Source organism: Cervus canadensis, chromosome 5 (genome assembly GCF_019320065.1).
Source record: "Cervus canadensis isolate Bull #8, Minnesota chromosome 5, ASM1932006v1, whole genome shotgun sequence".
Lineage (NCBI taxonomy): Eukaryota > Metazoa > Chordata > Mammalia > Artiodactyla > Cervidae > Cervus > Cervus canadensis.
Window position 1 is genome coordinate 625,321 of NC_057390.1, and position 27,763 is coordinate 653,083.

Consider the following 27,763-nt stretch of genomic DNA (forward strand, 5'->3'; position numbering starts at 1 on the left):
CTCTGGTCAGGGAACTAAGATCCTGCTGGCAGCATAATGTGGCCAAGAAAAAAAATTTATTGGCTCAAGTAACTGAAAAGTTAAAGGGAGATTTAACCCAAGTTGATCTAGGAGTTTGAGTGGATATTTCCTCCTCTTCATTGCTAACTCTGAGCCAGCTTATTGTTTTGTTTTTAAGCTTATAAATATTTTATTTTTGTTATAGTGATTAAAATCTACATAACTCAAGTTTGCCATTTTAACCATGCTTAAGTGTACAGTTCAGTGATAGTAAGTACATTCACATTGTTCTGTAGCCACTGTGCATGCGTGCTAAGTCACTTCCGCTGTGTCCAACTCTTTGTGACCCCATGGACTGTAGCTGGCCAGGCTCCTCTGTCCTTGGGATTCTCCAGGCAAGAATACTGGAGTGGGTTGTCATGACCTCCTCCAGGGGGTCTTCCTGACCCAGGGATTGAACCAGCATCTCTTACGCCTTCTGCATTGGCAGGCGGGTTCTTTACCACTAGGGCCGCCTGGGAAGCCCATCACCACAATGCAACTCCAGTACTTTTTCCTCTTCCTGAACCAAAATCCTACTCACCCAACCATAACTTGCATATTTCACGGCAGGCACAAGCTGTGTCTGTGGTTCTGTTGTGTCTTCATATCATGTGACTTGTGGCATTTAGACAGCATCACTTTTCATCACTAGGTAAAATTTGGCCTTAGAAAAAAAGGATTTTTCTTATTATCCTAAATTCTCAGGATGCTGCCTCACATTTTCACCGTTTCTGAGCTGTGGTTGCTGTTGAACACCTAGTTTATCTGTGACTGCTCTGGAGTGGGAGTCCAGGCACCTCTGGGGGACACACGTGGAGGTAAGACCCGGGGTCAAGTTTAGGTGAGGTTCACTCCATCTAAAGCCGTGTTTGGGGTGGGAAGGGAGGAACGTCTCTATCTCCCCACTGAGAACAGTGAGCTGACACCAGCAAGTATCACACCACAAACCTCTGGACTACAGCTCATTTTTTTCCTTCCTTTCTGAACTTCTTGCCTTTCATTTCTTACTTTTAAGCCTTTTATATTGTATTGGGGTATAGTCAACTAACAATGCTGCGATAATTTCAGATGGACAGCAAAGCCATACATACACGAGTATCCATCCTCCCCCAGGCCCCCCTCCCCTCCCATCCAGGCTGCCGCAGAACGCGGAGCAGACTTCCTGGGCTGCACGGTCGGCCTTCGTTGATTATCTGTCTTACATACAGCACTGTGCGCATGTCCGTCCTGAACTCCCTGTTCATCCATCCCCCGCCCGTCCCCTGGCAACCGGAAGTTCGTCTCTACGTCTGTGAGTCTCTTCCTGGAATGCAGCTCATATTAGAGAAGGCATGGGGGTCCTGCCCCAAGGTGGGAAGGTCCCGGGAGGCCCCTGCCTCGGCCCCGTGGCTGTGGGAGTCTATCCCTGGCCCACGGCCCGCCAGCCTCCAGGCGCCAGTAGTCACGGGGTCAGCTTTCCCCGTGTCCTTGGCTGGGCTCAGGGGCCCTGCCTGGTACCGTGTACTTTCACGAGAACCTGCCTCGCTGAAAACCTGGCTTTCAAAACCTCTCCAAAAGAGAAAAGCATTCAAGATTTCTAATTTGCCTTTGGTCTTCCCAACTGGCTCTAGAGGTAAATAACCCGCTTGCCAATGCAGGTTAGAGGTAAGAGACATGGGTTCAACCCCTGGGTCAGGAAGACCCCCTGGAGGAGGGCATGGCAACCCACTCCAGTATCCTTGCCTGGAGAATCCCAGGGACAGAGGAGCCTGGCGGGCTGCAGTCCATGGGGTCGCAAGGAGCTGGATATGACTGAGTGATTTAGCACACGCGTGTGCACACACACACACACACACACAATTTGTCTTTAATCCAATGGTCCTAGGACAATTCTGGAGAGTAAAGCGGTCGCCTCTATGCACCCTGGTTTACTCCATAAAGACCATGTTGGGAAATGGCAGTGTTTTTCTGTTTTAAAATAAGTAGGTTTGGAAGGAGCTGGGAAACTGTGGGGTTTAGTTACAAAATGACTGTAATTGTGGGGGAAGTATTTTCTTTCAATTTTGAAATGCATTAAACAAGATATACAGTTTAGAAATAATTTGCTGTTGGAGGAAGGCTCTTTCATCCTCCAGGGAGGGGAGACACTTCTCCCTGTGGGAAGGGTGGTCGTGGGCACGGGGGGGAGGGGACCCCAGGAGAACCTGATCTTGTTCTCGCCCAAATTCAAAGCCGCCAAGAGGGGTGAAGTCATGGGGTAGGAGGAGAAAGCCCCCACTTCTTCTCTCATGAGGAGCAGGAGGGTGCTGGGCTGAGCATGGATTATCAGGAAGAGAAAAATAACCCTGTGGTCAGACTCCCTTGCTGCTGGCTGCCCACGGATGCTGGGGGCAGCCACCCCGGGGCAGGGGTCGCTGAGGACTCCGTGATGGATGGCCCTTCTCTTTGTTTACACAGCGCTCATCAGCGTCATGAGTGCCAGGCAGTGCCAAGCACCAGGGAAGCCAGGACACAGAGATCCATCCTCGCCCTCGCAAGGTCAGAGACCGCATTCCCGTGAGGGCTGATGCATGAGTGGAGCCTGGTCAGTGGTCAAGGCCAGAGGCCCCGGCCTGCCCTTGGGAGGGGGCCCCACGGGGGACCCCACAGGCCAGGAGTTGCCATTTAGTTGCTGAGTTGTGCCCGACTCTTTGTGAGCCCATGGGCTGTAGCCCTCCAGGCTCCCGTGTCCATGGGATTTCTCAGGCAAGAACACTGGAGTGGGTTGCCGTTTCCTTCTCCAGGGGACCTTCCCACGCCAGGGATTGGACCCAGGCTCCTGCATTGTCAGGCAGATTCTTTACCACTGAGCCACCAGGGAAGCCTGGGACAGGGGTTATAGCGGTGCTTATGGGAAGCCCGGGGCTTAGACAGTCTTGGGTGGCTTAGTTGGAATGAGTCAAGCAGAAAGAACACCCCAGCATAGACCCTCCTACAGAGGACAATAGAGTGAACCAGGCTCTGGGGGTGGGGTGGGCATGGTGTGAGGGGGCAGTGGCACTGGGACCGGCCTGATGGAAGCTCCAGGAAGAAGGGAAGAGGGCCAGTAAGGCTGCAGGATGAGCAGACTCTGTACTCCAAGCATTTGGACAACGGACGTCTTGGATGATTCTGGGGGGTGAATAGCTGAAGCTTTGTTTTAGACAAACATGCTAGAGGTCCCCAGGCTCATTCACAGAGCCTGCTCCTCTTTCTCTGCTCACCCTCTAAGTGAACAGCTGAGTCTGGTTTTAGATTCCTTCTCAGGGCTGTCGGTTTGCATCTGTCCACCAGCAAACATCTCTGCTCTGTCGATGGTCTGAATGTCAGACATATATTTGGTTGCTTCTAGAATGACAAGGAGATTGCCAGGCAGTGTATAACTTTTCAGTTTGGTCCTCAGTATCCTTGGATTTGGGCTTCCCAGGTAAAGAGCCCGCCTGCCAGTGCAGGAGATGCGGGAGAGCTGGGTTCGATCCCTGGGTGGGGAAGATCCCCTGGGGGAGGAAATGGCAACCCACTCCAGTGTTCTTGCTTGGAAAAATCTCACGGACAGAGGAGACTGCTGGGCTATAGTCCATGGGGTTGCAAAGAGTCAGTGACTTGGATTCAGCTAACCTCAGGATATGTAGTACTGTAGCGTGTATTTATTGAAAAAAATAATCTGTGTACACATGGACTTGTGCAGTTCAAATCCATGTTGTTCAAGTGTCAACTGTGTTACTGCATGCAGTGTGTGTGTGTGTGCGTGCACCCACATGCACTACATCAAATACCAACTACACCTGGAGTGGGAAATGGCAGCCCACTCCAGTATTCTTGCTGGATAATCCCATGGACAGAGGAGCCTGGCAGGCTACAGTCCACAGTCACAAAAAGTAGGGTAGGGTTTACCACCTAACACTAACACTTTCACACCCAGGATGGATTTTCTAGCTCCGAGTCACCCTTTGAGGAACTGCCTCATTTTGCACTGCTTTGTATAAATAAAGACTACTGTTTAAGACCAAAAAAAAAAAAAGAAAAGAAAAAAGAAACAATAGCAACTGCACACTCTCTTCTATCCTGTATAAGCCTTCAGTCTGGAATCTCTCCTGTTCCAGACACAGAGCCAGCTGCCAGCGTCACATCTCCACCCGGACCTCAGTCATCGTGAACTTGACACACCCCAGACTGAGCACTCTCCTTGCTCTCTCCCCAGCCTGTTCTTCCTGCAGCCGACCTCCCACCCCTGCATCCTCCCAACTACTCAGGGTGAAAATTCTGAGTCATCTCTGATACTTTTCTTCTTTCACGACTGACACCTGGCCCATCAGTGATTCTGTTGGCTTCACCTTTGCGGTATGTCCAGAATCCATCCACTTCTCCCCACCTGGCACTCAAAGCCATCCTTACACGGTGTCTGGACCACCGCAAGTGATGCCCAGCTGGATTCCCTGTGTCTCTCCTCCCTCCACTGCAGGCTGTCCTCAGCATCCTCTGCAAACAAGTCAGGTCATTCCACTTCTCTGCTCAAAACTATCAAATAGTTCCCCATTCTTCTCAGTCTGATATTCCTAGTGTTTTCCATGGCTTACAAAGCTCTCCATGGTCTGGTCTGTGATACCTCTGTAACTTCACTTCTAACCCAGATCACTCTGCTTACTTTCTCTTTCTTTATCAGACTGCTTGACTGCCCTTAGTCTAAGAGCATGCACCTGCCCCAGGGCCTTTGCACTCACTGTTTTCTCTGCCTGGAACACTTGTCTTCTGGTATCTGCATGGCTAGCTTCTTCATCCCCTGCAGGCCCCTCCTTACAGAGGCTCCCAGGGCCTTTCTGTGTGAAACAGCAGCTTTGTCTCCATCAGCCATTTTCTTTCTTTCTTTCTTTCTTTTTTTTTTGCTAAACGGCATGAGGGATCTAGTTCCCTGACCAGGGACTGAATCTGCAACCCCTGCATTGGAAGCATGGAGTCTTAACTATAGATTGCCAGGGAAGTTCACCTTTTTTGAAAAACACACTTTTATTATTTTTCACTGTGCTAGGTGGGTCTCTGTTGCTGTGCGGGCTTTTCTCTAGCTGTGGGGAGTGGGGGCTGCTCGCTAGTGGCAGTTGTATGCAGGCTCCTCATAGTGGTGGCTGCTCTTGTTGCAGAGCGCAGGTTCTGTGGATTGAGGGCGTCAATAGCTGCGGCTACTGGGCACGAGAGCACAGGCTCAGTAGCTGTGGCCCATGGGCTTAGTTGCTTTGCAATATGTAGGATTTTCCAGATCAGGGATTGAACCCATGTCTCCTGCATTGGCAGGTGGATTCTTTACCACTGAGCCACCAGGGAAGCCCCTCATTTTTTTTTTTTTTTTTGATAACCAAGAAATAAGCTTCATATCATGGGGTCTTTATTAAAATACCAAAGTTTAGGAAAGCTTTTAAACAAGATATTTCTATTCCAGGGACTTGCCCGAGCTTTTAAAATAAATTTCTATCTCACTGGAGTTTACAGAAGAATTTCATCTGCCTTTGCAGTGATGAGGATTAGAAGCCTGCTGTTATCTAAGACATTTTGTGAGCAATTGCCATAACATAGCCCTCTATCATTCTTTATTCCTTAACTAACCCTGCTTATTTCTGTTTTACTTATCACCACTTGACGTTACTCTTGTGAATTGTTTCCTGGCTTTTAAGGAGATATGTGAGAGCAAAGAACTTTGCTTGTCTTATTTTTCTGATTAGCACCAGGACTTTGAACAGTTCTGGCATTTGGAAGCTTCTCAGTAAGTGTTTGCTGGATGCATTGATTTCTTAGAGACACTGGGGCAGGGGGACTGGCCTGGGAAGATGTTGTGTACCACTGTGGTGGTCTTCATGTGGCACGGGGAAGGCCTAGACTGGGGGTGACCTCAGGGGCATGCAGGGAGGAGTGGACAGAGAAAGGGCATTTGTGTATTTATGCTTCTCCATTGTGGTTTATCACAGGACGTCAAGTACAGTTCCCTGGGCTCTGCAGCAGGACCTTGTTATCCACTCTGTAGATAACTGTTTGCATCTGCGAGTCCCCAGTCCCCAGTCTCTCCCTGCCCTGCCCCTTCACCCCCGTGGCAACCACAAGCGTGCTCTTTCTCTCTGTGAGTCTGTTTCTGCTTCACTGAGAAGCTCATTTGTGTCATATTTTAGATTCCACATACAAATGGTATCATATGGTATTTGTCTCTCTTTCTGACTTACTTCACTTAGTATGATTATTTTTGGGTCCATCTATACTGTTGCACATGGCATTATTTCATTCTTTTTTATGGCTGAGTAATATTCCATTGTATATATGTACCATAGCTTTATCTGTTCATTAGCTTGGTGGAAAACATTACCCTGGTGGTGGGGGGATGGATAAGGAACTACCATTTTTGAAATAACCACCTAGACTCACCTGTGCAGGTAGAATGCAGCTTTTCATATTAAACACAGATGGATTGAGACAATTTACACAAAATGTGATAAATGCAGTGGGAATGATTTCTATCCCCTTCCCCACTCCTTCCTGGGACCTACATGCGTGTATCTACAACACATGCTCACAGAGGACTTTTTTTTAAAACCTTTTATTTTATATTGGAGCATAGCTGATGAACAAAGTTGTGACATCTTCAGGTGAGCAGCAAAGGGACTCAGCTATACAAACACATGCATCCATTCTCCCCCAAACTCCCCTCCCATGGAGGCTGCCATATAATATTGAGCAGAGTTCCCTGTACTATACTCTACAGCAGGTCCTTGTTGGTTATCCATCCTAAATGCAGCAGTGTGTAGATGTCCATTCCAAGCTCCCTAACAGCCTGCTCCCCCCATCCTTCCCCCATAACATAAGTTCTTTTCACAAGGGGCCATTTTTGACATAGGACTCAAGACCACGAAGAAGCCTTTCTAGCAGGAGAACACACAGGAACTCTGCCCCTCTGAGTTTAATTTTGCAGACTGATCGTCTTGTGGTTATTCTACCCTGAAGCCAGACCACAGTGAGCGCCTCCCCCGCCCCCACCGACCACACCAAAGTGGGGGAAGGGGCCACGGAGAACAAAGGAGCTTCCCCCAGCACCCATGAGAGGGTGACCACAGGAGCCCGGCTCGGGATGGGTGACTTCCAGCTCCTACCCCGGCCGTACCTGTGAATTCTGTCAGGGCTGGAACATCTCGCCTGACATGAAGCAAGGGACGACTCTGCATACCTTTGGACGCTGAGAGTACTTGAGTGACCACCAGTAACCACGGGAGAGGGTTACTGCCCCTCCCCACCACGGGAGGCAGCATGCTTGGTGACATGGCCGGCCATCCAGACACACTTCCAACAAGCAGCCCTGCGAGTGGGGAACATTGATTTGGCTCTAGCCCACTTCTCCCCACTTCCTGGCTGTCACCACTTATCCATCTCTCTAGTAATGAGTCCTGTGAGCCAGTGATTTGGAAACTCCCTGGGGAGGGAGTTCTAGTCCCTGAAGGTCATCACTATCATGTTGCCGGGGGATGTGATACAGGAGTCTGGCTGAAACGGTACAGCATGCATTGGAGGGAGACCTGGACTGAGCCTTGATCGAGAGCAGAGAGGAGCAGAGAGCGCAGGGCACCAGCTCAACCAGGAAGACAGGGGCAGGATACTCGGGGGGCGGGGCTCTCTGGGAGCTCCTCCTCCTTGGTCCAGATCAGTTCTCAACATGCTTCTGGGGCAGAGGATAATGACTCAGGGGACTGGCGTGGGGTAGACGTGCAGGACTACAGCCAAGAATAAAAGAGGGCAAGGGAGTAGGGAATCAGGTCCTGATGCCTCTCCATGGGTTTTGAAATCGGTGGGTAAACTATTTGGGTTTTTGGGATTTGTCATCTGACTCTGGTGACCTTAGAAAGTCAGCCCTGCCTCTCTGGCCTCAGTGGGCTCTTGGATTTCGTGAGTGACTAGATCACAGTCTTCTAATAGAATACTTGTGAAGAAGACTTAGTAAACACTGCATGCATTGTTCAGGGCGGGTGAGATGCAAGCGGTGAGGCCGCGCCCTCGGGAAGCGCGGCTCTGTCCATCCTGGACTCTCCCTGACATCTTCAAAGCTGAGGCCCCCGGAGGAGTGTTTGGGCTTCAGTTGGAAGCATCTGCCTTTAACTTAGCCCTGTAGGGACTTAGAATCTAATTCTTCACAGAATTTCCCCAGAAATTTCGGATATTCTTGAAAACATGACATACACTAGTAGGTACTTTCCTTGCCAAATGAGATACCCCCAAAACACAAAACCAGTCCTACACTAAAAGCGTCTGTGAGTCTGACATGAACAAAGCACATGTTCTGAAAACCTCAAGTTTTCTTTATAACCTTCCAGTCCTGAGAACTATGGTTCCTTATTCTTGTCAGCACTGCTTTCTAATTTCCTTCATCATCATGGGTTTTATCACTGGCAATTTTCCTTTTTCTTTAAAAAAAAAAACAAAAACTTTTCGTCTTGTATTGGGGCACAGCCGATTAACCATGTTGTGACAGTTTCAGGTCAACAGCAAAGGGGCTCAGCCATACACGTATGTGTGTCCATTCTCCCCTAAACTTTCCTCTACTCCAGGCTCACTGGCAATTTTTCTTAATCAGGCTTCAGGTTTACAAAACTCTCCTTTACAATCTGGAAGTGGAGCAATCTGGAAGACATGTCCACAATGCAAGGAAAAGAACCCAGATCAATACAAATTCAAAAGAATGTTAGAGGAGTCTCTAAAGAAAAAAAAAAAAAAGAGAAAAAAAAAAAAAAGAGAAAAAAAAAAAAGAATGTTAGATGAGTCTCATGATGCTTTTGATTTTTTGTCTTGATTTTTTCCAATGCTTTTTCATGATAAGCTTCCTTTGTTTTCATCAGTGCATTGCCTTATTCTCATATACTTTAAAAAAAAAAATCAAGCTACTAGACTGATAGAAGACTGTCCTGAACACAGAGGTTCTCTTGGAGTAGTTTCATCCCTTTGCTATTTGCTGTTGATAAACTTATCACAACCAAGTTCTTCTATCAGAGAACTAGTAACTTTGAGACACAATCAGAGCTATAGTAAATGTGAAAATATAAAAATCCATCCTCGGAGGGTTCTTCTGATATTTGGCATCAAACACTGCTCTACAGGCCTCTGCAGATTGCCTGCAGCCTCCTGCAAGCTCCCAGATTCTGCCTGGAGCCATCAGGTAATTAATTCCTAAGACGCTAAGTGGGTGATGGAGGCTGTGATTCTGCCAAGTGGCCAGGCCTGGGTGTGTCCTCTGACCCCTCTGCCTCTGCCATCAGGCCTTCCCTGACCTCCCTCAGGCTGCCCTCTGCAGGCTGTCACCTCCCTCTGCCTCCTGCTTGTTGGATGTTGCTCTCCACAGGCAGCTTAGACCCTGGGTTCAGCTTGGCCCCTCCCAGAATAATTAGTATAAAATGATAGCGTGAGTGTGGGCATGCTCTGGCACATCTCTGTACACTTCTGTAATGTCTGCATGAATGAGGACTTATCTATTACTTGAGTATTTAATTAATACATGATAAGAAAACAATAGTACAAGAATAAAGGGAGAGAGTATTGTAGCAGGCCCAGCAGTGAGTTGAATTCCTGGGTGAGTTCCCTGCCGGAGTTGGTCTTGCGTTTCTGGGAAGCCTGTGATCAGGGATCAAACCCGTGTCCCCTGCATTGGAAGGTCGGTTCTTAGCCACTGGACCATCAGGGAAGCCCTTGATGCTCATTTTTTGCTGCAGCTGGTGCTGTTCTGGATCACAGGGAGCCTGACTGTGGAGTGAAAGTGAAATTGTTAGTCACTCAGTCTTGTCTGACTCTTTGTGACCCCATGGACAGTAGCCCACCAGACTCCTCTGTCCATGAGATTTTCCAGGCAAGAATGCTGGAGTGGGTTGCCATTCCCTATTCTAGGGAATCTTCACGACTCAGGTATCGAACCTGGGTCTCCTGCGTTGCAGGCAGATTCTTTACCGTCTGAGCCACCAGGGAAGATAGTAGAGTGGAGGAGGCTTATTCCTTAAGGCATTTCTGCCTCTCCTCCTGCACTCACCCACCTAACCAGGGTGGTTTCTCTGAGAACCCAAGGAAAGTGCTGGCCCAGCTCCCACTGGAGAGGCAGAGGGTCTGCACAGCCCGCCTGACAACCCGTGGGCCTGGGTTAAGAGCTTGTGTCTCAGGGAAGTACCTGCTCCCTGAGCAATGAGATCTGTTCTCTGCCCTCTTTCACCCATGCACGAGGAGCCGGGAACCCCCAGAAGGAGAAAGTGGGGCTGGTGATGCTCAAGGTGAAGGAGGGATGGTCCTGGGCCCCGAGGTGGCTGGGACTGAAGGGTGGCAGGGTTCCAGGCGACTGCAGAGTCATGGGGAGACAGGAGCACAGAGCTGGGGGACCCTGAATGCCCAGCTGAGGTGACTGAGGGGCACTAGGCATTTCCTACGCACACTCGGCACTTCTGCTAAACCTTCCAACCTGCTGACAGCAACTCATCAGCTGGCAGAGGGCACATTATGGTTGGGTCCAGGGATTGGGACTTCCCTGGTGGTTCAGACGGTAAAGTGTCTGCCTATGATGTGGGAGACCCAGGTTCAATCGCTGGGTTGGGAAGATCTCCTGGAGAAGGAAATGGCAACCCACTCCAGTATTCTTAGCTGGAAAATCCCATGGATGGAGAAGCCTGGTAGGCTATAGTCAGTCCGTGGGGGCGCAAAGAGTCGGACACGACTGAGCAACTTCACTTCAGGGATTGGGAGAGGCTTCCTTGGTGGCTCAGTGGTAAAGAATCTGCCTGCCAATGCAGGAGACATTGGTTCAATCCCTGGGTCAGGAAGATCCCCTGGAGGAGGAAATGGCAACCCACTCCAGTATTCTTGCCTGGAGAATCCCAGGGACAGAGGAGCCTGTCCATGGGGTTTGCAAAAGAGTTGGACACAACTGAGCGACTAAACAACCACCACCACCAGGGTCTGGGAGACAGTGTCTGCCCCTCGTCGTGGATCTTTTTCCTTCTGCTCCTGTCTCTCTCTCCAGCCTGAGTTGCTGTTGCATCACAGGAGTTGTAGACACCCTTGGTTTTGTCCTGAACAAAGTCTGGAGCGGCTTGGTGATGTTTTGCCATGCTGCTGGCATTTGGAGTGACAGGACTCTCTGCCCCTCCAGCATGAACATGGCCCTGTGTTAGGCGTGGATATCTGGCCTGTTCCTGTGTCTACTTGACTTTAGAAGGAGGCCCTCTGCTGCCACATTCCCAGGCAGCAGGGAGGCCAAGAGCCAGGGATTTGGAGACAGCCTGACCTATCCTCAGATTCGAGCTTTGCCAGTTACCTGCTGGCTGACCCTCCGGCTCTTGTCAGTAAGAGGGGGCAATAGTAGAAGCCACGGTACGAGGTTACTGAGCATGAAAGGAGCCCACTGTTTCAGGGTTTCGTTTAGTCAGAAACACACTGAGCCTAAATGCCTAACCGCTCATTGCAGCTGGTGAGTGCTGGGCGCACAGCGCTGGAGTCGTCGGCTGTGATGAGGGTTTAGTGAGACTAGGGTTGGTGTATTTCTGACTCATTCCTCTGGGCAAAACTGCCTCTCCATTTGCTCTCTTCCTTCTCATCTCTAGACACAGACTTTTCTTTGAAAACTTGGAATGGGGTTATTTACTAATGGGGAGCTGAGTCTGATGCATCAACAAACTTCTTTTTTTTAAAATTGTTTATTGTTTTTGGCTGTGCAGGGTCTTCACTGCTGCTTCAGCTTTGCCCTAGCTGCAGCGAGTGGGCCTCTCACGGTGGCGGCCTCTCTGGTTGCGACTCCTGGGCTCTAGGCAGGCCGGCTCTGTGGCCGTGGACCGCGGGGTCAGCTGCCCCGTGGTTGTGGGATCTTCCTGGAGCCGGGACGGAATCTGCGTGTGTTGCATTGGCAGGTGGGTTCTTGGCCACTGGACCACCAGGGAAGTCCCCAGACTTCTTCACTAAACCCAGTGCTGGCCGACAGACGCCATGGTGACCCCTCAGTCATCCCGGAGCCCATCTCCACGGAGGCCCCGGGGGGTGGGTGTGCACAGCCGTTAGCAGAGTCCTCAGGCTGGGAGGAGAGGCTCCTCTGACCTTGTCAGCCTGGCAGGGCAGGACAAGAGGACTGTGTTAGGACCCGTGGGACCTGAGTCTGCTGCCACTTGACTTGGTGGGGGTGGGGGCAGCTGTCTCTTTCCCTGGAAAGCTCTTTGCAATCTGAGGACTGGATTAAAGACTCTCCACATAGTTCTCCCCACACTGACTCACCTGTGGTTTCTGTTCCCAGAACCTCCTCTGCGGTGTGAGCCGCTTGGGCCCTTCTTCTCCCACGGCTGAGCTGGGCCCTGCCCACCCGTCACCTGTCCTTCCAGGGAACCCTTCTGGGTGTGTGGTGTGCCCCTTCCTGGTGGTTGAGAAGAGAAATGGAGAGAGATTGTGCTCTTTTGCATCATTTCAAACATTTTTAGTTCAAGAAAAAAACCCACAGCAGAACCAACCTTCTTGAAACTCCTTGTGCCCTGCTGAGTCCACCACACCCGGATCCTGACTCCAGGCACCCCACACACAACCTCTGTGCTCGCCTGGCTCTCAGCCCGGCCTTCCCTGCCCGCGGATCCTCCCACCCCCGGCCAGGACAGCGGTTTGCATCTTCCTTTTTTAAACTTGAAGTGTAGTTGATTGACCATGTTGTGTCAGCCTCAGGTGTACTGCAAAGTGATTGGTTAAACACAGACATACACATTCTTTTCCAGAGTTTTGTCCATTATGGCTTACTCCAGGACATTTGATCCTGTTGTTTAACTAGTTCTTATACAGTAGTTTGTATTTGTTAATCCTAAACCCCTCATTTATCCTTTTCTCCCACTTTCCCATTTAGGAACTGTAAGTTTGTTTTCTATGTCTGAATCTGTATGTGTTTTGTAAGTAAGTTCATTTGTATCATATGTTAGATTGCACAAATAAGTAATATCATATGGTGTTTGTTTTTCTCTGACTGATGACATTTAGTATGATACTCTCTAGGTCCATTTGTGTTGCTGCAAATGGCATTATTTCATCCTTTTTTATGGCTGAGTAAGAGTCCATTACAATAAACCGCATCTCTATCCATCCTCTTGCTGATGGACATTTAGGGTGCCTCCATGTCTTGGCTATTGTAGACAGTGCTGCTCTGAGCATTGTGAGGGGTATTACATCTCCCTTTTTATTAGTTTATGGCATATTGCCCCAACTGGACTATGATTAAACTCTGACCTTTTCAAAAGGTCTCTGTAAAAGCAAATCATACTCACCATAAAGGAAAATAATTCCAACAGGAAAATGCAAGGAAGAATATCCATTTGGGTTGAAATCCAGCCCCAGAGACAAGCACTGCCCATGTTCATTGCCCAGCCGTTGCACAGATGGGACCATACCAGCTGTTGCTTTGTGGGAACTCACCAGCACCATGCTTCTGTATTTCTTCCCTACTTCCCCATCTTGACTCTGGGGTCAAACATTCAGTATAATATTTTTCAAGAAGTAGGTTTCTAGCAAACCCTGATTAACGGCCTCAGTGGATGATTTGACACATATTCCTTGAGAGGCAGAATGATGAGTGTGGTTACAAACACCAGTTCGGTAGCCAAACTTCCAGGGTTTGGATCCTGACTATACCTGTCTGAGCTGGGCAAGAAACATAAACTCTCTGTGCCTCGATTTCCTCATCTCTAAAGTGGGGATTAATCGTAGTGCCCACACCCTACAGTTAGGATGGTGCTCAGCTGTGTTTTACACAGTGCCTGGCATGTGGCAAAGGTCTGGTGAGGCTGGTGCCACTTCACATTAGAGCGTGCTTACATAACCATGTTTCCACGTCGTTAAACAGCCTTGAAAAACATCATCTCGGACTTGCTGTTTCTTCCATCTTATGGATGTAAGCATAATTTATGTAACTATTCCCAACTTATGGGACAAATATACAGGGCCAACTTTTTTACAACTGTGTATAAAGCTCCAGTGAATGTCTTTGCAGATCAATCCAAGTTTGTGAAGAGAGGTCAAGATATGACTGGTTACTTAAAGAGCTCTAGGCCAAAAAGCTAAAAGAAAATGCATGAATATTAAGAATTTTCCTGGTGTCCCACCCTGTGGAAACAACAATGAGTGTGATGCTCAAACAAATATCGCAGATTAACGCATATATGTGGAGTCCAGAAAAATGGTGCTGATAAATATTTCTAGGAACAGAAATGAAGACATAGAGAATGAACATGTGGATGCAGATGCAGGGTGGAGGGACGGTGAGGCTGGAAGGAGTCGGCAGAGCAGAACTGACATAAATACACTCCCATGTGTAAAACAGATGGTTAGTGGGAAGCCGCTGCACTGCCCAGAGAGCTCAGCCTGGTGCTCTGTGACGACCTCGGGGGCGGGGTGGCTGCCAGGTGGGGAGGAGACCCAGGAGGGAGGGGGTAACTGTATGCTTACACTTGAGCCACTTCACTGTACGGCAGAATCTAACACAACGCTGTGCAGTCATTATGTACCAATTAACAAACATGCTCATTCAATGTGAAAAAACAAACAGCCAGTGAACAGCAGAGTTAAGGAGCTCTTTTCTGGAATGTTCCACAAACTGTCTTGGCTTCATTAAGTCTTCACTAAAATCTTTATTATTTTCACCTGTAGGGCCACCAGGTTTTAAAGACTCTATCCAGGTAAAAGTCACGCGCATCGCCTAAGTTGCGATCAGCAGTCGCGGCCAGTGGGTCTGCAGGCCTTCGGACAACAGTCTTGTGACTCCTGGCTTTTCTCTGTTTCTGGTCGCCAGCCAGCAGGTCCTGTGCTTCATGGGGCCTGGCTGGACGCTCCCCTCCAAGGAGTGTCAAAGTTCTCACTTTACACATCATTCTAAGTCTGTAGACGCCGAAGGTAAGGTGTCCAGAGAGGGGGTCTTGGCTTTTTGGAGTGATTGTTTTCTTTTTTCTTGAGATTCAGAGGATTTTTTTCCCTGCTGATGGCTGGGTTTGGAGCCTCAGGGGTGAGATAGACTCTGAGTGCTGCAGAAGTGGAACATTACAACTCTCAAATTCAAGGTTATTTCTTTTCAATACCCATAAAAAAGATTTGTAGAAATGTCTTGGCTAAAGACATGACTGCATGCATGCAGCAGGCCGAACAGCGGCCAACACCTGTGATGCTGACGAGAGGTGCCAGAGGGCCCTGGGGAGGCTGCTCAAAGATGCCCTCTGGGGAGAAGACCCTCTGCACTGCCCCACCCCCACCTTTTCCCGGAGATGCCCAGAGCCAAGGGCCACCCTGTGGCAGAGGCTCAAGTATTCGACCCTGCAGATCCTTTTTCTTCAGGGCACTGGCCTCTGCCAGGTGCGGCTGGAAAGTGAGAAGCTGTGTGTTCCTCCCGCCGCCTGCGTGTGTGATTGCAGACCAGCGACGGACAGTTCTCTGATGCCGAAGGATGGGACTGGCGGCCCGACAGCTGCCCACAAGGCCCTGCACACATTACATCATCTCCTTCAGCTTCAGCTTCTTCATCCCTTCTTGTTGTTCAGTCACTCAGTGGTGTCCAACTCTTTGTGAGCCCGTGGACTGTAGCATGCCGGGGTTCCCTGTCCTTCACCATCTCCCAGAGTTTGCTCAAACTCATGTCCATTGAGTCGATGATGCCATCCAACCATCTCATCCACTGATGAGATCCACTGATCCCCTTCTCCTCCTGTCCTCAATCTTTCCCAGCATCAGGGTCTTTCCCAGTGAGTTGGCTCTTTGCATCAGGTGGCCAAACTACTGGAGCTTCAGCTTCAGCATCAGTCCTTCCAATGAATATTCAGGGTTGTTTTCCTTTAGGATTGACTGGTTTGGTCTTCTTGTTGTCCAAGGGACTCTCAAGAGTCTCCTCCAACACCACAGTTCAAAAGCATCAGTTCTTTGGCTCTCAACCTACTCTATGGTCTAATTCTCACATCCATCCATGAATACTGGAAAAACCATAGCTTTGACTATACAGACCTTTGTCAGCAAAGGGATATCTCTGCTTTTTAATGTGCTGTCCAGGCTTGCCATAGCTTTTCTCCCAAGAAGCAAGTGTCTTTTAATTAAAATGGGCAAAACTGCCCACCTTTTAAGTTGACTGTGATCCTATTGAAACAAGTGGGGACCTGGGACCCTTTGCTGCAGTGATGCAATGCTTGTACCTAGATACACTTCTCCTGGAGCAACAAAATACAAAGGAACTCTATGTGTTTAAAAATAACCGCCTGCATGCGCAGTTGGGCAAATTGTGGACACTGAGGTACAAAGATACCAAAAAGCCCAACTTGGAGTGAAAGTGAAAGTCGCTCAGCTGACTCTTTGCGACCCCATGAACTATGGGGTGGAATTCTCTGGGCCAGAATTCTGGAGTGGGTAGCCTTTCACTTCTCCAGGAGATCTTCCCAACCCAGGGATCGAACCCAGGTCTTCCCCATTGCAGGCAGATTCTTTACCAGCTGAGCCACAAGGGAAGCCCAACGTGGAGAGCTGGGAGCAAGAGCAGGGTACTGCGCATGCCCCCTGCACACAACAAGCCACCCCTCTAGACCGACCCCGGGACACACCCCTAGCCTCACCCCAAATAAGGAGGCAGCTCAATGCCCCGCCTTGGGGAGGGAGCAGAGAAGGAAACCTGCTGCTGGTTCTCAGCCCCTCTGCTGCAGCAGGGGCCCCAGTGAAGCCTTACCTGAGTTTCTTCCTGGCCCCTGATCAGTTTCTATTGATTAAAGAGGCCAAGAACTCTGGTCCGTAACACTGCATTGAAACCTAGTGAGAACGCTTAGCAGGCCCTCCGTGAATGTTAGTTTCTTGTGCCTCATCCCAGGAAACAATCGACAGAGAGGCCGAGGTAACAAGCTCCGCCCACCTGGGAGGCGGGGTTTGAATGGAGGTGCTTCCCAGTACCTGGAGAGACCTCTGGAGGAGATGTCTTTCTTTGAGCAGAGGCAGATTTCCTTGTGCCCTAGGCTGACGCTCACATGACAAGTGTGCAGGGGGGTAGCTCTTGCAGGTGGGGTTTTGACCCCCGGCCCCTGCTCACCCAGGGCCCCAAACAGCTCCATACGCCTGCGCTTCATTTCTTCTTTGTGTTCCAGCTGTTCCCTCGGCTGCTGCTGAGCCCTGAGCACCGGGCTCTCGGCCGGCTTACGGGGTGGTCCCTGGGAGTCTGAGTGGGCTGGGCCCCCGCGAGCTTCCAGGGGGCCAAAACCAGCGTAGGCACAGCAGGGCAGCTGGGTGGAGGGTCTGGGCGCCCAAGAGCAGTGGTGGGCAGAGGGCAGGTGGAGGTGGGGCTGGCGCCTCTTCTGCCACCTCCAGTTCCGGTCAGACCCCGAGGGGGAAGTGAACGGGGTAGATGGTCCCAGTCCTCCCCTGCCCCGCTGCCCTCCCTGGGGGCGGCATGGGGAACAGGCACCATCACAGCGCGCTGAGCCTGCCGCCCCGCCCGAGGAAGGCAGCCTGGGCTTGGGGGCCGGGCCCAGTTCCCTGCAGGTGCGTGTCAAGCCCAGGAAGGCTCTGGGGCCTGGCCGCCCCGGGGCTCTGGTGGACGCTGGACTCGGGGCTCCTGCAGGCCCGGCTGGCCAGAAAAGGGCCTTGACTTGCGTCTGGCATGTGCCAGACCCTCTGCTCCTGGGAGGTCACAGGGCCCCAGACTGGGTTCGAGCTTGCTAACACAAGTTTCCGGAATTGGGTGAATGTTGTGCTGAATATTTTCTTTTTTAAAGATTAAAAAAAAAAAATGTGTTTCTCAGGCTGTAAAAGTCAGTCTTCACAGCTATTCCTGGCGTGTAGGAGAGTGAGCTTTCTCAAGGTTTTCTCGAAGTTTTCTTAAAGGAAACCTCTCACTGGTTCTATCAGGTGTGGCACTTGGCTGCTGGGAACAGACAGTTTATCTTAGAGAGAACACTGTTTTGCAAGCGGTTTCCCACAATTATGGTCTGAGGGAGGGTCCCTGCCAGCTTGTCTTAGTCACTTGAGCTTAAGGGAAAGTTGAGTGGTTTTTTTCTTTTGGCTGTTGTTCTTTTATTCTTTCTTTCTTTCTTTTTTTTCAGTCTGAAAGCAAGAGGCATCTGGGAGCAGGCACACACGGGTAATCACCCCCAGTTAGGGAAACAAAAGGACTGCTGACTGGCGCTTCTGTGCCCCCGAAGGTGGCTGACGGCTTTGGGTGGAATGTCACAAAGCACTCACACTGGGGGGTGAGTCAGAAATCCTTGGGTCACTTGTGGTTTTCTTCATGGTTTTGGTGTGACTATTAACTTGTTTTTGCTTCACAAGAAAAACAGGTGTTTGGGTGTCTGTTTGAAATACTGCCATCTTGCTCATGTCCCAGTCCCACGGCTGCCCCAGGTTGACACCAGATAGGTAACTTGAGAACTGGGCACTGCCAGCAAACCCTTTAGACAGACAGGGCGCCCCTGGGCACCGCCGCCGCCTTGACCGCAGATCCTGTGATGTCCGTGAAGCAGAAGGTGCGTTTGGAGTAAACCGGTGGCTGAGGAGTTCCCAGTGCTCACTCGTCGGGTCCCCGCAGACCCCTCTGGAGCGAGTGTCCACTTTCGAAGTGAGTGTGTGCTCTGACCTTGCCCTTGATTTTCTACCTGCCACCTGGATGAGCTGACAGCTCTCACCTTGAGTTCTGTTGCTTTTTGGATGGAAATCAAGGTAGCACATTTGTCCAAACGCTGCTCTGGGTTTTCTTTCTACCTGGCCAGACATCGTGTCATCTCCACATCTGCTGATGTCCATTTGCATGTGCTCTGCATCCGGGGTACCATGAGACTCCCCTACTTCCACCACCTCCCCTGTTCCCAGATTGCAGTTGCCTTCAGCTTCCCCGGGGCCCTCAAGCCTGAAAGAATGGATGTGAGGCTTTCCAGCTCAGATCTTCAGAAAGGAGAACAGTGGGCTCCAATCAAGTCTGTTCTGTTCACAGACTTGTGAAGGGGAAGGGACACACCAGTTTGAACCCTCGATTCCGGGACTGGAGGTGTCTGGGATCTGCTAGAAAAAGATAAGGGGCCTTAAAAAAAACAACGAGAGTTAAATGTGGCCCCAAGTGTCCTCCTTTTGCCCCATCCTTTTGTCCCTGCCTTATAGCTGATCTGTGGCCCTTAGAGGTGAGATTCTGCAAGACTAGGGCTTTCATCTGCAGCTCAGAGCAGAGATGGTTGGTCTGCCAAACCATGACTGTCCAGCGTGTCCCTTTCCTGTACTCTGCCACCAAGCCAGGCCCCAAGGCTGTGGGGACCACTAGCAATCATGGACATTCCTGTCGATGACAAAGAGCTCCAAAAATTTGCAGCTGGCAGGAAGAATCAGGGCAGCCGGTGAGTCAGAGGCTCGGGATAGTTAGAAATAAATGTCATTTCCGAGGGAGATGGCGGTGCAGCGGGAGAAGCAGCTGCTCCCAGTCGCCTTTGCTCTCTTTCTTGCTGTGTCCACAGTCCTTGAATTTGCCTGATGCATAGCAGCTGGATGACTTCATTCTTTACTATTTGGGAGGTAAGAGGCAGTGCAGGGTGGGATGCTCGGTGCACACAGTCACTGTCGGGGCCATCTTTTACCTTCTCTTCCCACATATAATTATTGAGGGGACCCGGAGTGGTGTAATCAAGAAGATTTACACCATCAGATTGGGGTTCCTGGGCGCCCTCCCTGGCTGGGATGGACTTCCTGTGGGAGGCAGAGCTGGAGCCAGAAGTGGGGAGAGGGTATGCCAGCTTGTGGATAAAGCTCTCTTCAGCCCATCCTCACCAGAGGGTAAAACTTCATCAGGATGAAGCCCAGTGCCAGCCGGAAGCTACCTTTGCAGCAAATGAGAGATTCCTTCCGTCTCTGAAATTCTCATGCTCGGAGAGCTGTCCCTCCAAGGCCAGTGGTCAAGAGAGGGGACTGTGTGTTGGGGGTGTGTGGGGAGGGGCAGAGGCTCATCCCCCAGGCAAGGAGGCCAGAACGAGCTGCAGTGCAAAAGGCCTTTGGAAAGACTGGAGATTTCTCAGGTGTTGGGGACCCCATAGACTTCCAAGTTGTGGATGAGGCTGGTGAGTGAGGCATCTGCCCCACAGACCACACTCATCTAGTGCAGAGGTGGTCTGCTAGCCTTCTGTCACTCAGGAGGTGTTTGTCATACCAGTGGGGACCATGAAAACCCTGAAACCCAAAGGCTCAGGCCCAGAGGTGGACAAGAGTCTTAAAATACACAAGGGTGCCTCCCAAGTTTTTCTTTGCTTTGACCAACATTGACGGAGCACCTGTTATACAAGGGAACTGCATGTGTGCGTGCTAAGTTCTTCTGTCCTGTCTCTTTGTGACCCCATGGACTGTAGCCCGCCAGGTTCCTCTGTCCATGAGATTCTCCAGGCAGGAATACTGGAGTGGGTTGCCGTGCTCCTCCAGGGGGGCTTCCCGACACAGGGGTCCAGCCTCATCTCCGGTGGCTCCTGCACTGCAAGCGGATTCTTCACCACTGAGCCACTGGGGACGCTCAAGGGGAACCGCACCAGCATCCAGAGGCTGTAGCTGCTGCTGGCGACACATGGATGAAAAGTCCAAACGGGAGCTGCTGTCATGTTCTCCAGAGCCCAGAGGTGTTCCTAGGGAAATGGGGGAGGAAGTGGTCCTCAGAAACTGCCAATATTTAAAAAAATCCTATTCTTGTGTTTGTTTTTCCATCTGGCAGCACCTCTAGGAACACAGGGACTCCAGTCTACTTATTTGGCACTTACCTGCCCAGGCTGACCTTCTCATCTAAGACCAGACTTGAACACAAAGCCTGGAGGCTTGGTGCTCAGAAATGGGGCAGAAGGAGGGGATCCTCCAGGGGAGCCCCGAGGCCCTTTCTCCTGTGTCTTACTGGCTTCCAAGAAAACCAAGGTGTGTCTGACTGAGCTTGGCTGTGTGTGTCCCGTGAATCCTCTCCCTCCTGGGGCTGGGCGGTGTGTTCTGTCTGCCCCCTACCCTGTCCAGTGCCTCCATCTCCCTCCCCAGTCAGAGCTCCACCAGGGTGAGTGCTCGCTTTGTGCAAAGCAGTGTGTGGCTGGGGGAGAGGTGAGCCAGGTCTGACCCGGCCTCAGAGAGAAAGGGGACCAGTGGGCCCTGCTCAGACTCTCCCAGCTCAAGCCAGTGCTCCCTCTCTGAGCAGGTCTTGAGCTGTGGACACGTGGGGCACATTCTTCATTATCTGGGTCTCTCTCGTGAGCATCAGTGAGCTCAGAGTGCACTGTAAAAACAGCTTTAACACAGATGCCTTGTGGGGAATGGTGGACCAATTGTACCCCAGATCCTTTAAGGTGATGTCTGATGTGTGCACGCATGCTCAGTCATGTTTGACCCTTTGCGACCCCATGGACTGCAGTCCACCAGGCTCGTCTGTCTATGGAATTCTCCAGGCAAGAATACTGGAGTGGGTTGCCATGTCTTCCTCCAGGAGATCGTCCTGGCCCAGGGACTGAAGCTGCATCTCCTGCTTCTCCCGCACTGGCAGGAGGATTCTTTACCGCCAAGCCACCTGGGATGTCAATATGATGTCTAGGTGGGAATTTTCTTACCCTCTTCTCAAGGTCACCTTGAGGAGAAGAACTTCCTCTCCCCCACTTCCTGGAGGATTGGGTTGAACCCTTTGTTTTTCTCCATCCAACGTGCTGATCTGAACCCAGAGAGGAGCCGAGTCACGTCTGATTGGGGAGGCTGGTGAGAGCCTCACAGACCTGGGGCCATGTGTGCCAGGAAAGTGGCCACCATGTTGTTCTCGATGATGCTCTCTCGTGACCCGTGTGCCCACCACCCGAGTCTCACCCATTAGAAGGAATAGCCAAGGCCATTCTGTTTTCTTTCTGGAGGGCATGCAGAACTGGAGGAGAACCGGTCTATCCTGATAGCCATCTGGGGACTTAGGGGCCAGCACTTAGCTGACCCAACTCTCCCTTTGACCTTCACTTGGGTGGTAATGCTGGGAGTCTCCAGTTGGGCCTCTGGGATCAACCAAGTTCCCTAATCCAGCCTTTCCACAGAGCTTTGTGAGTTTTGGGTTATTTTGTCTGCATTTTCAAGTTTCTTTCAGGGAAATTCAAGTTTTCTTGAGCACTGACTAGTCACAAATACTCTTCAAAGTGACAACACTCGTCAGAGAGTCTGTCCTCCATGTCCTTGTTGTTGTGACGCTTCATGAGCTGCAGTGGCCCGCTTGGCCAGTCTCCACGATGTCGGGGGACTCAGCTTGGGATACAGAGAGGCTGAGACCTAGAATCATCCAAAGGCTTGCCTGTGCTTATGGCAGCTGCTGCTGTCAGCCGGGACTTTCAGCCTGAATACCTGTACATGGCCTGAGCATCTTCTCAGCATGGGGGCCTCAGTGAGGTCATGCTTCTTAATGAGTCTCAGGGATTCCAGCTGCCAGGTAGAAATGGCCTCAGATTTTATGAGCTAGCTTTGGAAACCATGTGTGACACTTTTGCTACACTCTTGACTGTAAGCAAGTTCCAGGCTGGTTGGGATCAAGGCAAGAGGACTTAGATCCTGCCTCTTGGTGAAGAATGCCAGGACAGCAGGCAAGATTGGAGGTATTCTTGTGACCACTGTTTGGAAACACAAGTGTCCTGTTTTACCGGCAGATACAAGGTGGAGAACAATGGAAGCTGGAGGGGAGGTTCTCAGAAACAGCCAGCAATGGAGAGGGGTGGGTTTCTCCTCCATTTGACCGGGAAATACCTGTGCAGGACAGGGGCGCAGGGACCCTCGCGGGGGACGCTGCTTGCTGGCTCCATGCACTCATCTGAATCCTTTTACTTTTTAAAGATTTTATTCATTTATTTCTTTGTGGTTGTGCTGGGTCTTCCTTGCTTGCAGGCTTTTCTCCAGTTGGGGTGAGTGGGGGCTATTCTGTAGTTGTGGCGCTCAGGCTCTAGGGCACCAGAGCTTCTGTGACTGCGGCTCCCAGGCTCCAGAGCACGGCCTCAACGTTGCTCTGTGGCTTGTGGGATCTTCCCGGGTCAGGGGTCTGACCCCTGTCTCCTGGATGGGCAGGCGGATTCTTTACCACGGAGCCACCTGCAGCCTCAGTTCTCACAGTGAGTAGCCATCATCTGTCCTCTCCTCATTCGTTTTTGGCTAAAAATGCTGCCGTGGAGGCGTGGTGACCACTTTCTGTCAAAGCGCTCTGTGCAGGGCTGTAGTCTTGCACACGCCCAATCAACACGGCTGCTCTTACCACCCGATTTCTTGTACCTGTACTGAGGGCCCCGCCAGGGGGCTGCTGGGCCTTCCTCTTTCTCAGACCTATCTGAAGGCGGACTATGCGTGGGAAGACGATCTCTACCTGACCACTGCCCTGAAGGGTTAAAATCGACCCTCACCCTTTCCAGATTAAGTTTCTAAGTGGTAAAGAGGTTTGGGATAATCATTTGATTATTACAGTATTTATTCAAATGGATAGGAAACTGCCTCACTATTTTTTTAATTGAAGTATAGTTGATTTGAAGAATAGTCAAATTGATGCTTTCGACTTTCGGCCACCTGATGCGAAGAGTTGACTCACTGGAAAAGACCCTGATGCTGGGAAAGACTGAGGGCAAGAGGAGAAGGGGGCGACAGAGGATGAGATGGTTGGATGGCATCACCGACTCAGTGGACATGGGTTTGAGCAAATTCCAGGAGATAGTGAAGGACAGGGAAGCCTGGGGTGCTGCAGTCCTTGGGTCACAAAGACTCAGACAGGACTTAGTGACTGGAGAGCAACAACAAGTCATAGTTGAATCACAATATTGTAAGTTAGTGTAGGGCAAAGTGACTCAGTTATATATATATATGTAATATAAATACTATATATTCATTTTCAAATTTTTTCTTGTTTATTGCAAGATATTGGATATGGTTCCCTGTGCTATACAGTAGGACCTTGATGTTTATCTATTTTATATATAGTAGTGTGTATCTGCTAATCCCAGATTTATCCCTCCCTGAACTTTCCCCTTTGGTAGCCATAAATTTGCTCTGTCTGCCAGTTTGAATGCCAACATCAAGTAAGCAGATGGTCCTGGCAATGTTTGCAGCCATTAAAAATCATGTTTTCCAAGAATATGTAATGACAGAGGGAAATATGATCTCATGTTAAATGAATTGCTTCAATATTCCAAACTGTGTACCCAGCATGGTCTGGTGAGTCAGCTGTAATAACCACAGGCAGGATGAGGGGCCAGCCAAACCCTGCTTATTCATTCTCATGGGAGGGGAGGTGGGAAGGAGGCCTCAGGAGAAGGTGTCTCTTCTGGTGGGGGGGTGGGTCAGTTAAAACCTGGCCAACAGGGTCGACCCGGAGGGGAATGAGGATCTTGCCGGGCAAGAGGGAGGAGGAGAAAGGGCCGGGGGCACCACGGACAGAGCTCCTGTCTGTGTGCGTGTCCCATGAGCCAGTCTGGTCCTGCCGTCCCAGACCTGGCCTACCCCTTTGACTGGGGTCCGTTGATTGCTAACCTCTTGTTTGGCAGGTCCTTTAGACTCTCCTAAGGTCCTGTCTGGATGGTCCTTCTTTTGATTTGACTTTATTTTTTAGTTATTATTTTTTTGGTTGCTCTATGAGGCTTGCAGGATCTTAGTTCCCTGACCAAGAATTGAACCTGGGCCCACAACAGTGAAAGCGCTAAGTCCTAATGTTGCAGTGAAAAGGAAAGAAGAGGAATGAGTTTTTCTCTTTCCCTTTCCTGAGAACAAAGAAGATAAAGAGAACAGTGAACAGGCCTGAATATTCCTAGTTTTTTTTTCACTTTAACTGTTCCTGACTCTGAATGTCTGTAACTAAATTTGCTTTTCTGCCTCCTAATTCTGCAAGAGCTACAATTCACATTTTTCTCCTTTGACTCTACACCAAATACATCTTATATCTGGTGTTTACCCTTACAACACCCTTCCCCATGTAGTTACATATCAGAAAGAAGACTGCAGAGGCACCAAACTGCCATACTCGATTACTGGGTTCCTGATGCCAGTTCAAGACTGTCTTTGAAACAATGCAACAGGAAGAAATCAAGATCCCATCACCTTTGTTCCTCCTGACTGGAAGCCCTTGCCTTATATAAGCCTCTAGATTCCTCGTGGAGGGAGGGCACAGTTCTTGAGCATGAGCCTGCTGTGTTCCCCCCTCCACCTGCTGGGAATTAAAGCCAGCTTTCTATTTTCTAAACTCTGTCTCCATGTTTTTAATTCAGCTTCAGTGGGCAGAGAAGGTCAAAATTTTGGCCAGCAACACTAACCACTGGACTGCCAGAGAATTCCCTTATTTTGATTGTTGAAGACTATTTCAAAAGCAATGTGAATGCAGTCTAGTCCCATAACTAGAGGATCAGATTCAGTGAATCTATGTGGCTTCAAAAATAAATTGCACATGTATTTTTCAATTATCACCATTAATAATTATAAATAACTGGCTTGGGAAGGCTTGTTCATCTCTGGGGCTTACTATCGTCATATGAATGGGATCTGTGAACACAGATTGGGTGGCCTTTGAAGACCATGATGTTGACTTATTTTTATAGCTGTTGGCTTAGATAGGAATGGAAAGAAAGGAAATTGTCTTAAAAACGTGAACAAATGGAAAAGAACAATTTCTGATTCAGATGGACCACGCTGGGCGTGCCACTGGCCCATCATGGCAGCCGCTGCAAGCCTAAGACCACGTAAGAGGAGGGTGAGAAGGAAGTGGGTAGTTCAGGCTTTAGGAGCCTTGGGGTTTGGTCACCTCAGTGACTTCTTGGTATTCAGGCAGAGGGCATCCTAAGCCTTGCTCCCTTTCTGGCTTCCTCCCATAGGTATGAACAGGCATCACTTCATTCATCGGCACTTGTCTAAATTCCTTCTGAGGGAAAAGTTTAGGACATTCTTGTAAAAAAAAAACAAAAACAGGAAAAACATTTAAAAAGCGTGTGTCAATTCAGAGGAATACTTGTTTGCTATTGAAAATCTGCATATTAACTCTGCTATAAATCCTCTGGTTCTTTCTTTTTTAAACATTTTTTTTATTCTGAAATCATTATAGATTCACAGGACGTTGCATAGATGGTGCAGAGAAGCCCTGTGTACCCTCCATTACTTAGCCCACCAGTTAAAACTTACATAATTATGGTCCAGAATCAAAACCAGGAAACCGGCCTCAGTACCCTGTGTGTGTATAGTTTTCTGCCAGGTTGTTACAGGTGTAGATGCCTGAAAGCACTGCTGCCGTCAGGGTGCAGGACTGCCCCATCACTGAAAAGATTCCCTCCTGTTTCCCCTGACGGTCAGCCCTTCTCTCCCCCCCACCACTAATTTGTTCTCCATGTCTGTATTGTGGTTATTTTGAAGATGTTATGTAAATTGAATCATATAGTATGTGGCCTTTTGAGACTGTATTTTATTTTCATTCAGCAGAATTCCCCTGAGATCCGTGCAAGCTGTATCAACCATCTGTTCCTTTTTTATCGCCAAGTAGTACTCCACTGTAATGTTAATTTCATGTGTTAACTTGGTTAGATCATGGTTCCCAGGTATTTGGTCAAACATTATTCTATTTTGTTCCTGCAGAGATATCTTTTAAGAGGAGATTAACATTTAAATCAGTAGAATTTGTAAATAAGTAATTGATGGACTCAATAGGAAAAAAACCTGACTTCTCTCAAGGAAGAGGGAAACTTTCAGCAGACTGACTTCAGATTTGACCTACCATATCAACTCTTCCCTGGGTCTCCAGCTTGCTAATATATTCTGAAGGTTTTAGATTGACAGTCTCCACAATTATACAAGCCAGTTTCTTAAAATCTATCTATCTAACTCTGGAGAATGCTTGCTAGTACATTCACAGTATGGTTCTATCAGTATGTTTGAATATTCATCCATTCACTAAAGGACATTTTGATTGTTTCCAGCTTAGGGATATTATAAAAGAAATAAGGCAACAATAAAAATTTGTATAAAAGGTTCTGTGTGGACATAAGTTTTTACTTATCTGAGATAGATACTCAGGACTGCAGTGACTGTAATATTTTACATTACCACCAACAACGGATGACAGATCCAGTTCCTCTGAATCCTCACCAGCATTTGGTATTGTCATTATTTTCATTTTAGCTACTCCAATAGGTATGTAATGATATCTCACTGTGGTCTTAATTTGCGCTTCTCTAATGGCTAGTGTTATTGACCATCTTTTTATGTGTTTACTTGCCATTTGTGTATCCTCTTTAGTGACTTTACCTGTTTTCTAGATATAAGTCCTTGGTCAGATACAGGATTTCTCAAGTAAGTTCTCCAAGTCTCTGGTAGGCATCAGATCAGTCAGTCAGTTCAGTTGCTCAGTCATGTCTGACTGTTTGAGACCCCATGAACCACAGCAGCCAGGCCTCCCTGTCCATCACCAACTCCTGAAGTCCACCTAAACCCATGTCCATCGAGTCCATGATGCCATCCAACCATCTCATCTTCTGTCATCCCCTTCTCCTCCTGCCCTAAATCTTTCCCTGCATCAGGGTCTTTTCCAATGAGTCAGCTCTTTGCATCAGGTGGCCAGAGTATTGGAGTTTCAGCTTCAACATCAGTCCTTACAATGAACACCCAGAACTGATTTCCTTTAGGATGGACTGGTTGGATCTCCTTGCAGTCCAAGGGGCTCTCCAGAGGCTTCTCCAACACCACAGTCCAAAAGCATCAATTCTTCAGTGCTCACCTTTCATTATAGTCCAAC

The 27,763-nt window shown here is 49.4% G+C and overlaps 1 protein-coding gene and 1 long non-coding RNA gene across 5 annotated transcripts; one reads left to right on the forward strand and one right to left on the reverse strand.

The window, feature by feature from the left end:
* Window positions 1–747: 747 nt before the first annotated feature.
* On the forward strand, window positions 748–21,477 carry LOC122441327. 4 transcript variants are annotated; one of them, XR_006269327.1, is made up of 6 exons: window positions 1,344–1,654; window positions 2,479–2,559; window positions 18,108–19,385; window positions 19,503–19,560; window positions 19,834–20,645; window positions 20,738–21,477. XR_006269327.1 is itself a non-coding variant. In XM_043467717.1 (4 exons), exons 1-4 carry the CDS (start codon window positions 1,351–1,353, stop codon window positions 12,361–12,363), a joined length of 624 nt encoding a protein of 207 aa, XP_043323652.1. In that variant the 5' UTR covers window positions 1,344–1,350; the 3' UTR covers window positions 12,364–13,021. The 4 variants fall into 4 exon arrangements, 1 of the variants encoding a protein (XP_043323652.1); XM_043467717.1 differs by lacking the exons at window positions 18,108–19,385; window positions 19,503–19,560; window positions 19,834–20,645; window positions 20,738–21,477 and adding exons at window positions 11,748–11,936; window positions 12,314–13,021; XR_006269329.1 differs by lacking the exons at window positions 1,344–1,654; window positions 18,108–19,385; window positions 19,503–19,560; window positions 19,834–20,645; window positions 20,738–21,477 and adding exons at window positions 748–860; window positions 11,748–11,882.
* Window positions 11,930–16,868, reverse strand: LOC122441328. The gene is made up of 3 exons (XR_006269330.1): window positions 16,745–16,868; window positions 12,295–12,430; window positions 11,930–12,129 (listed from the first exon to the last, which is right to left on the reverse strand). It is a non-coding gene; the product is annotated as an uncharacterized LOC122441328 (long non-coding RNA).
* Window positions 21,478–27,763: the final 6,286 nt, after the last annotated feature.

What these genes read in the sequence shown, in the direction of transcription:
- LOC122441327 (XM_043467717.1), top strand. Translation starts at nt 1,351, where the DNA reads ATGCAGCTCATATTAGAGAAGGCATGGGGGTCCTGCCCCAAGGTGGGA. An exon ending in CTTCCCAACTGGCTCTAGAG is followed by an intron (nt 1,655 to 2,478) that starts GTAAATAACCCG and finishes TTGTTTACACAG; the next exon opens with CGCTCATCAGCGTCATGAGT. An exon ending in TGCGTGTGTTGCATTGGCAG is followed by an intron (nt 11,937 to 12,313) that starts GTGGGTTCTTGG and finishes TTCTGTTCCCAG; the next exon opens with AACCTCCTCTGCGGTGTGAG.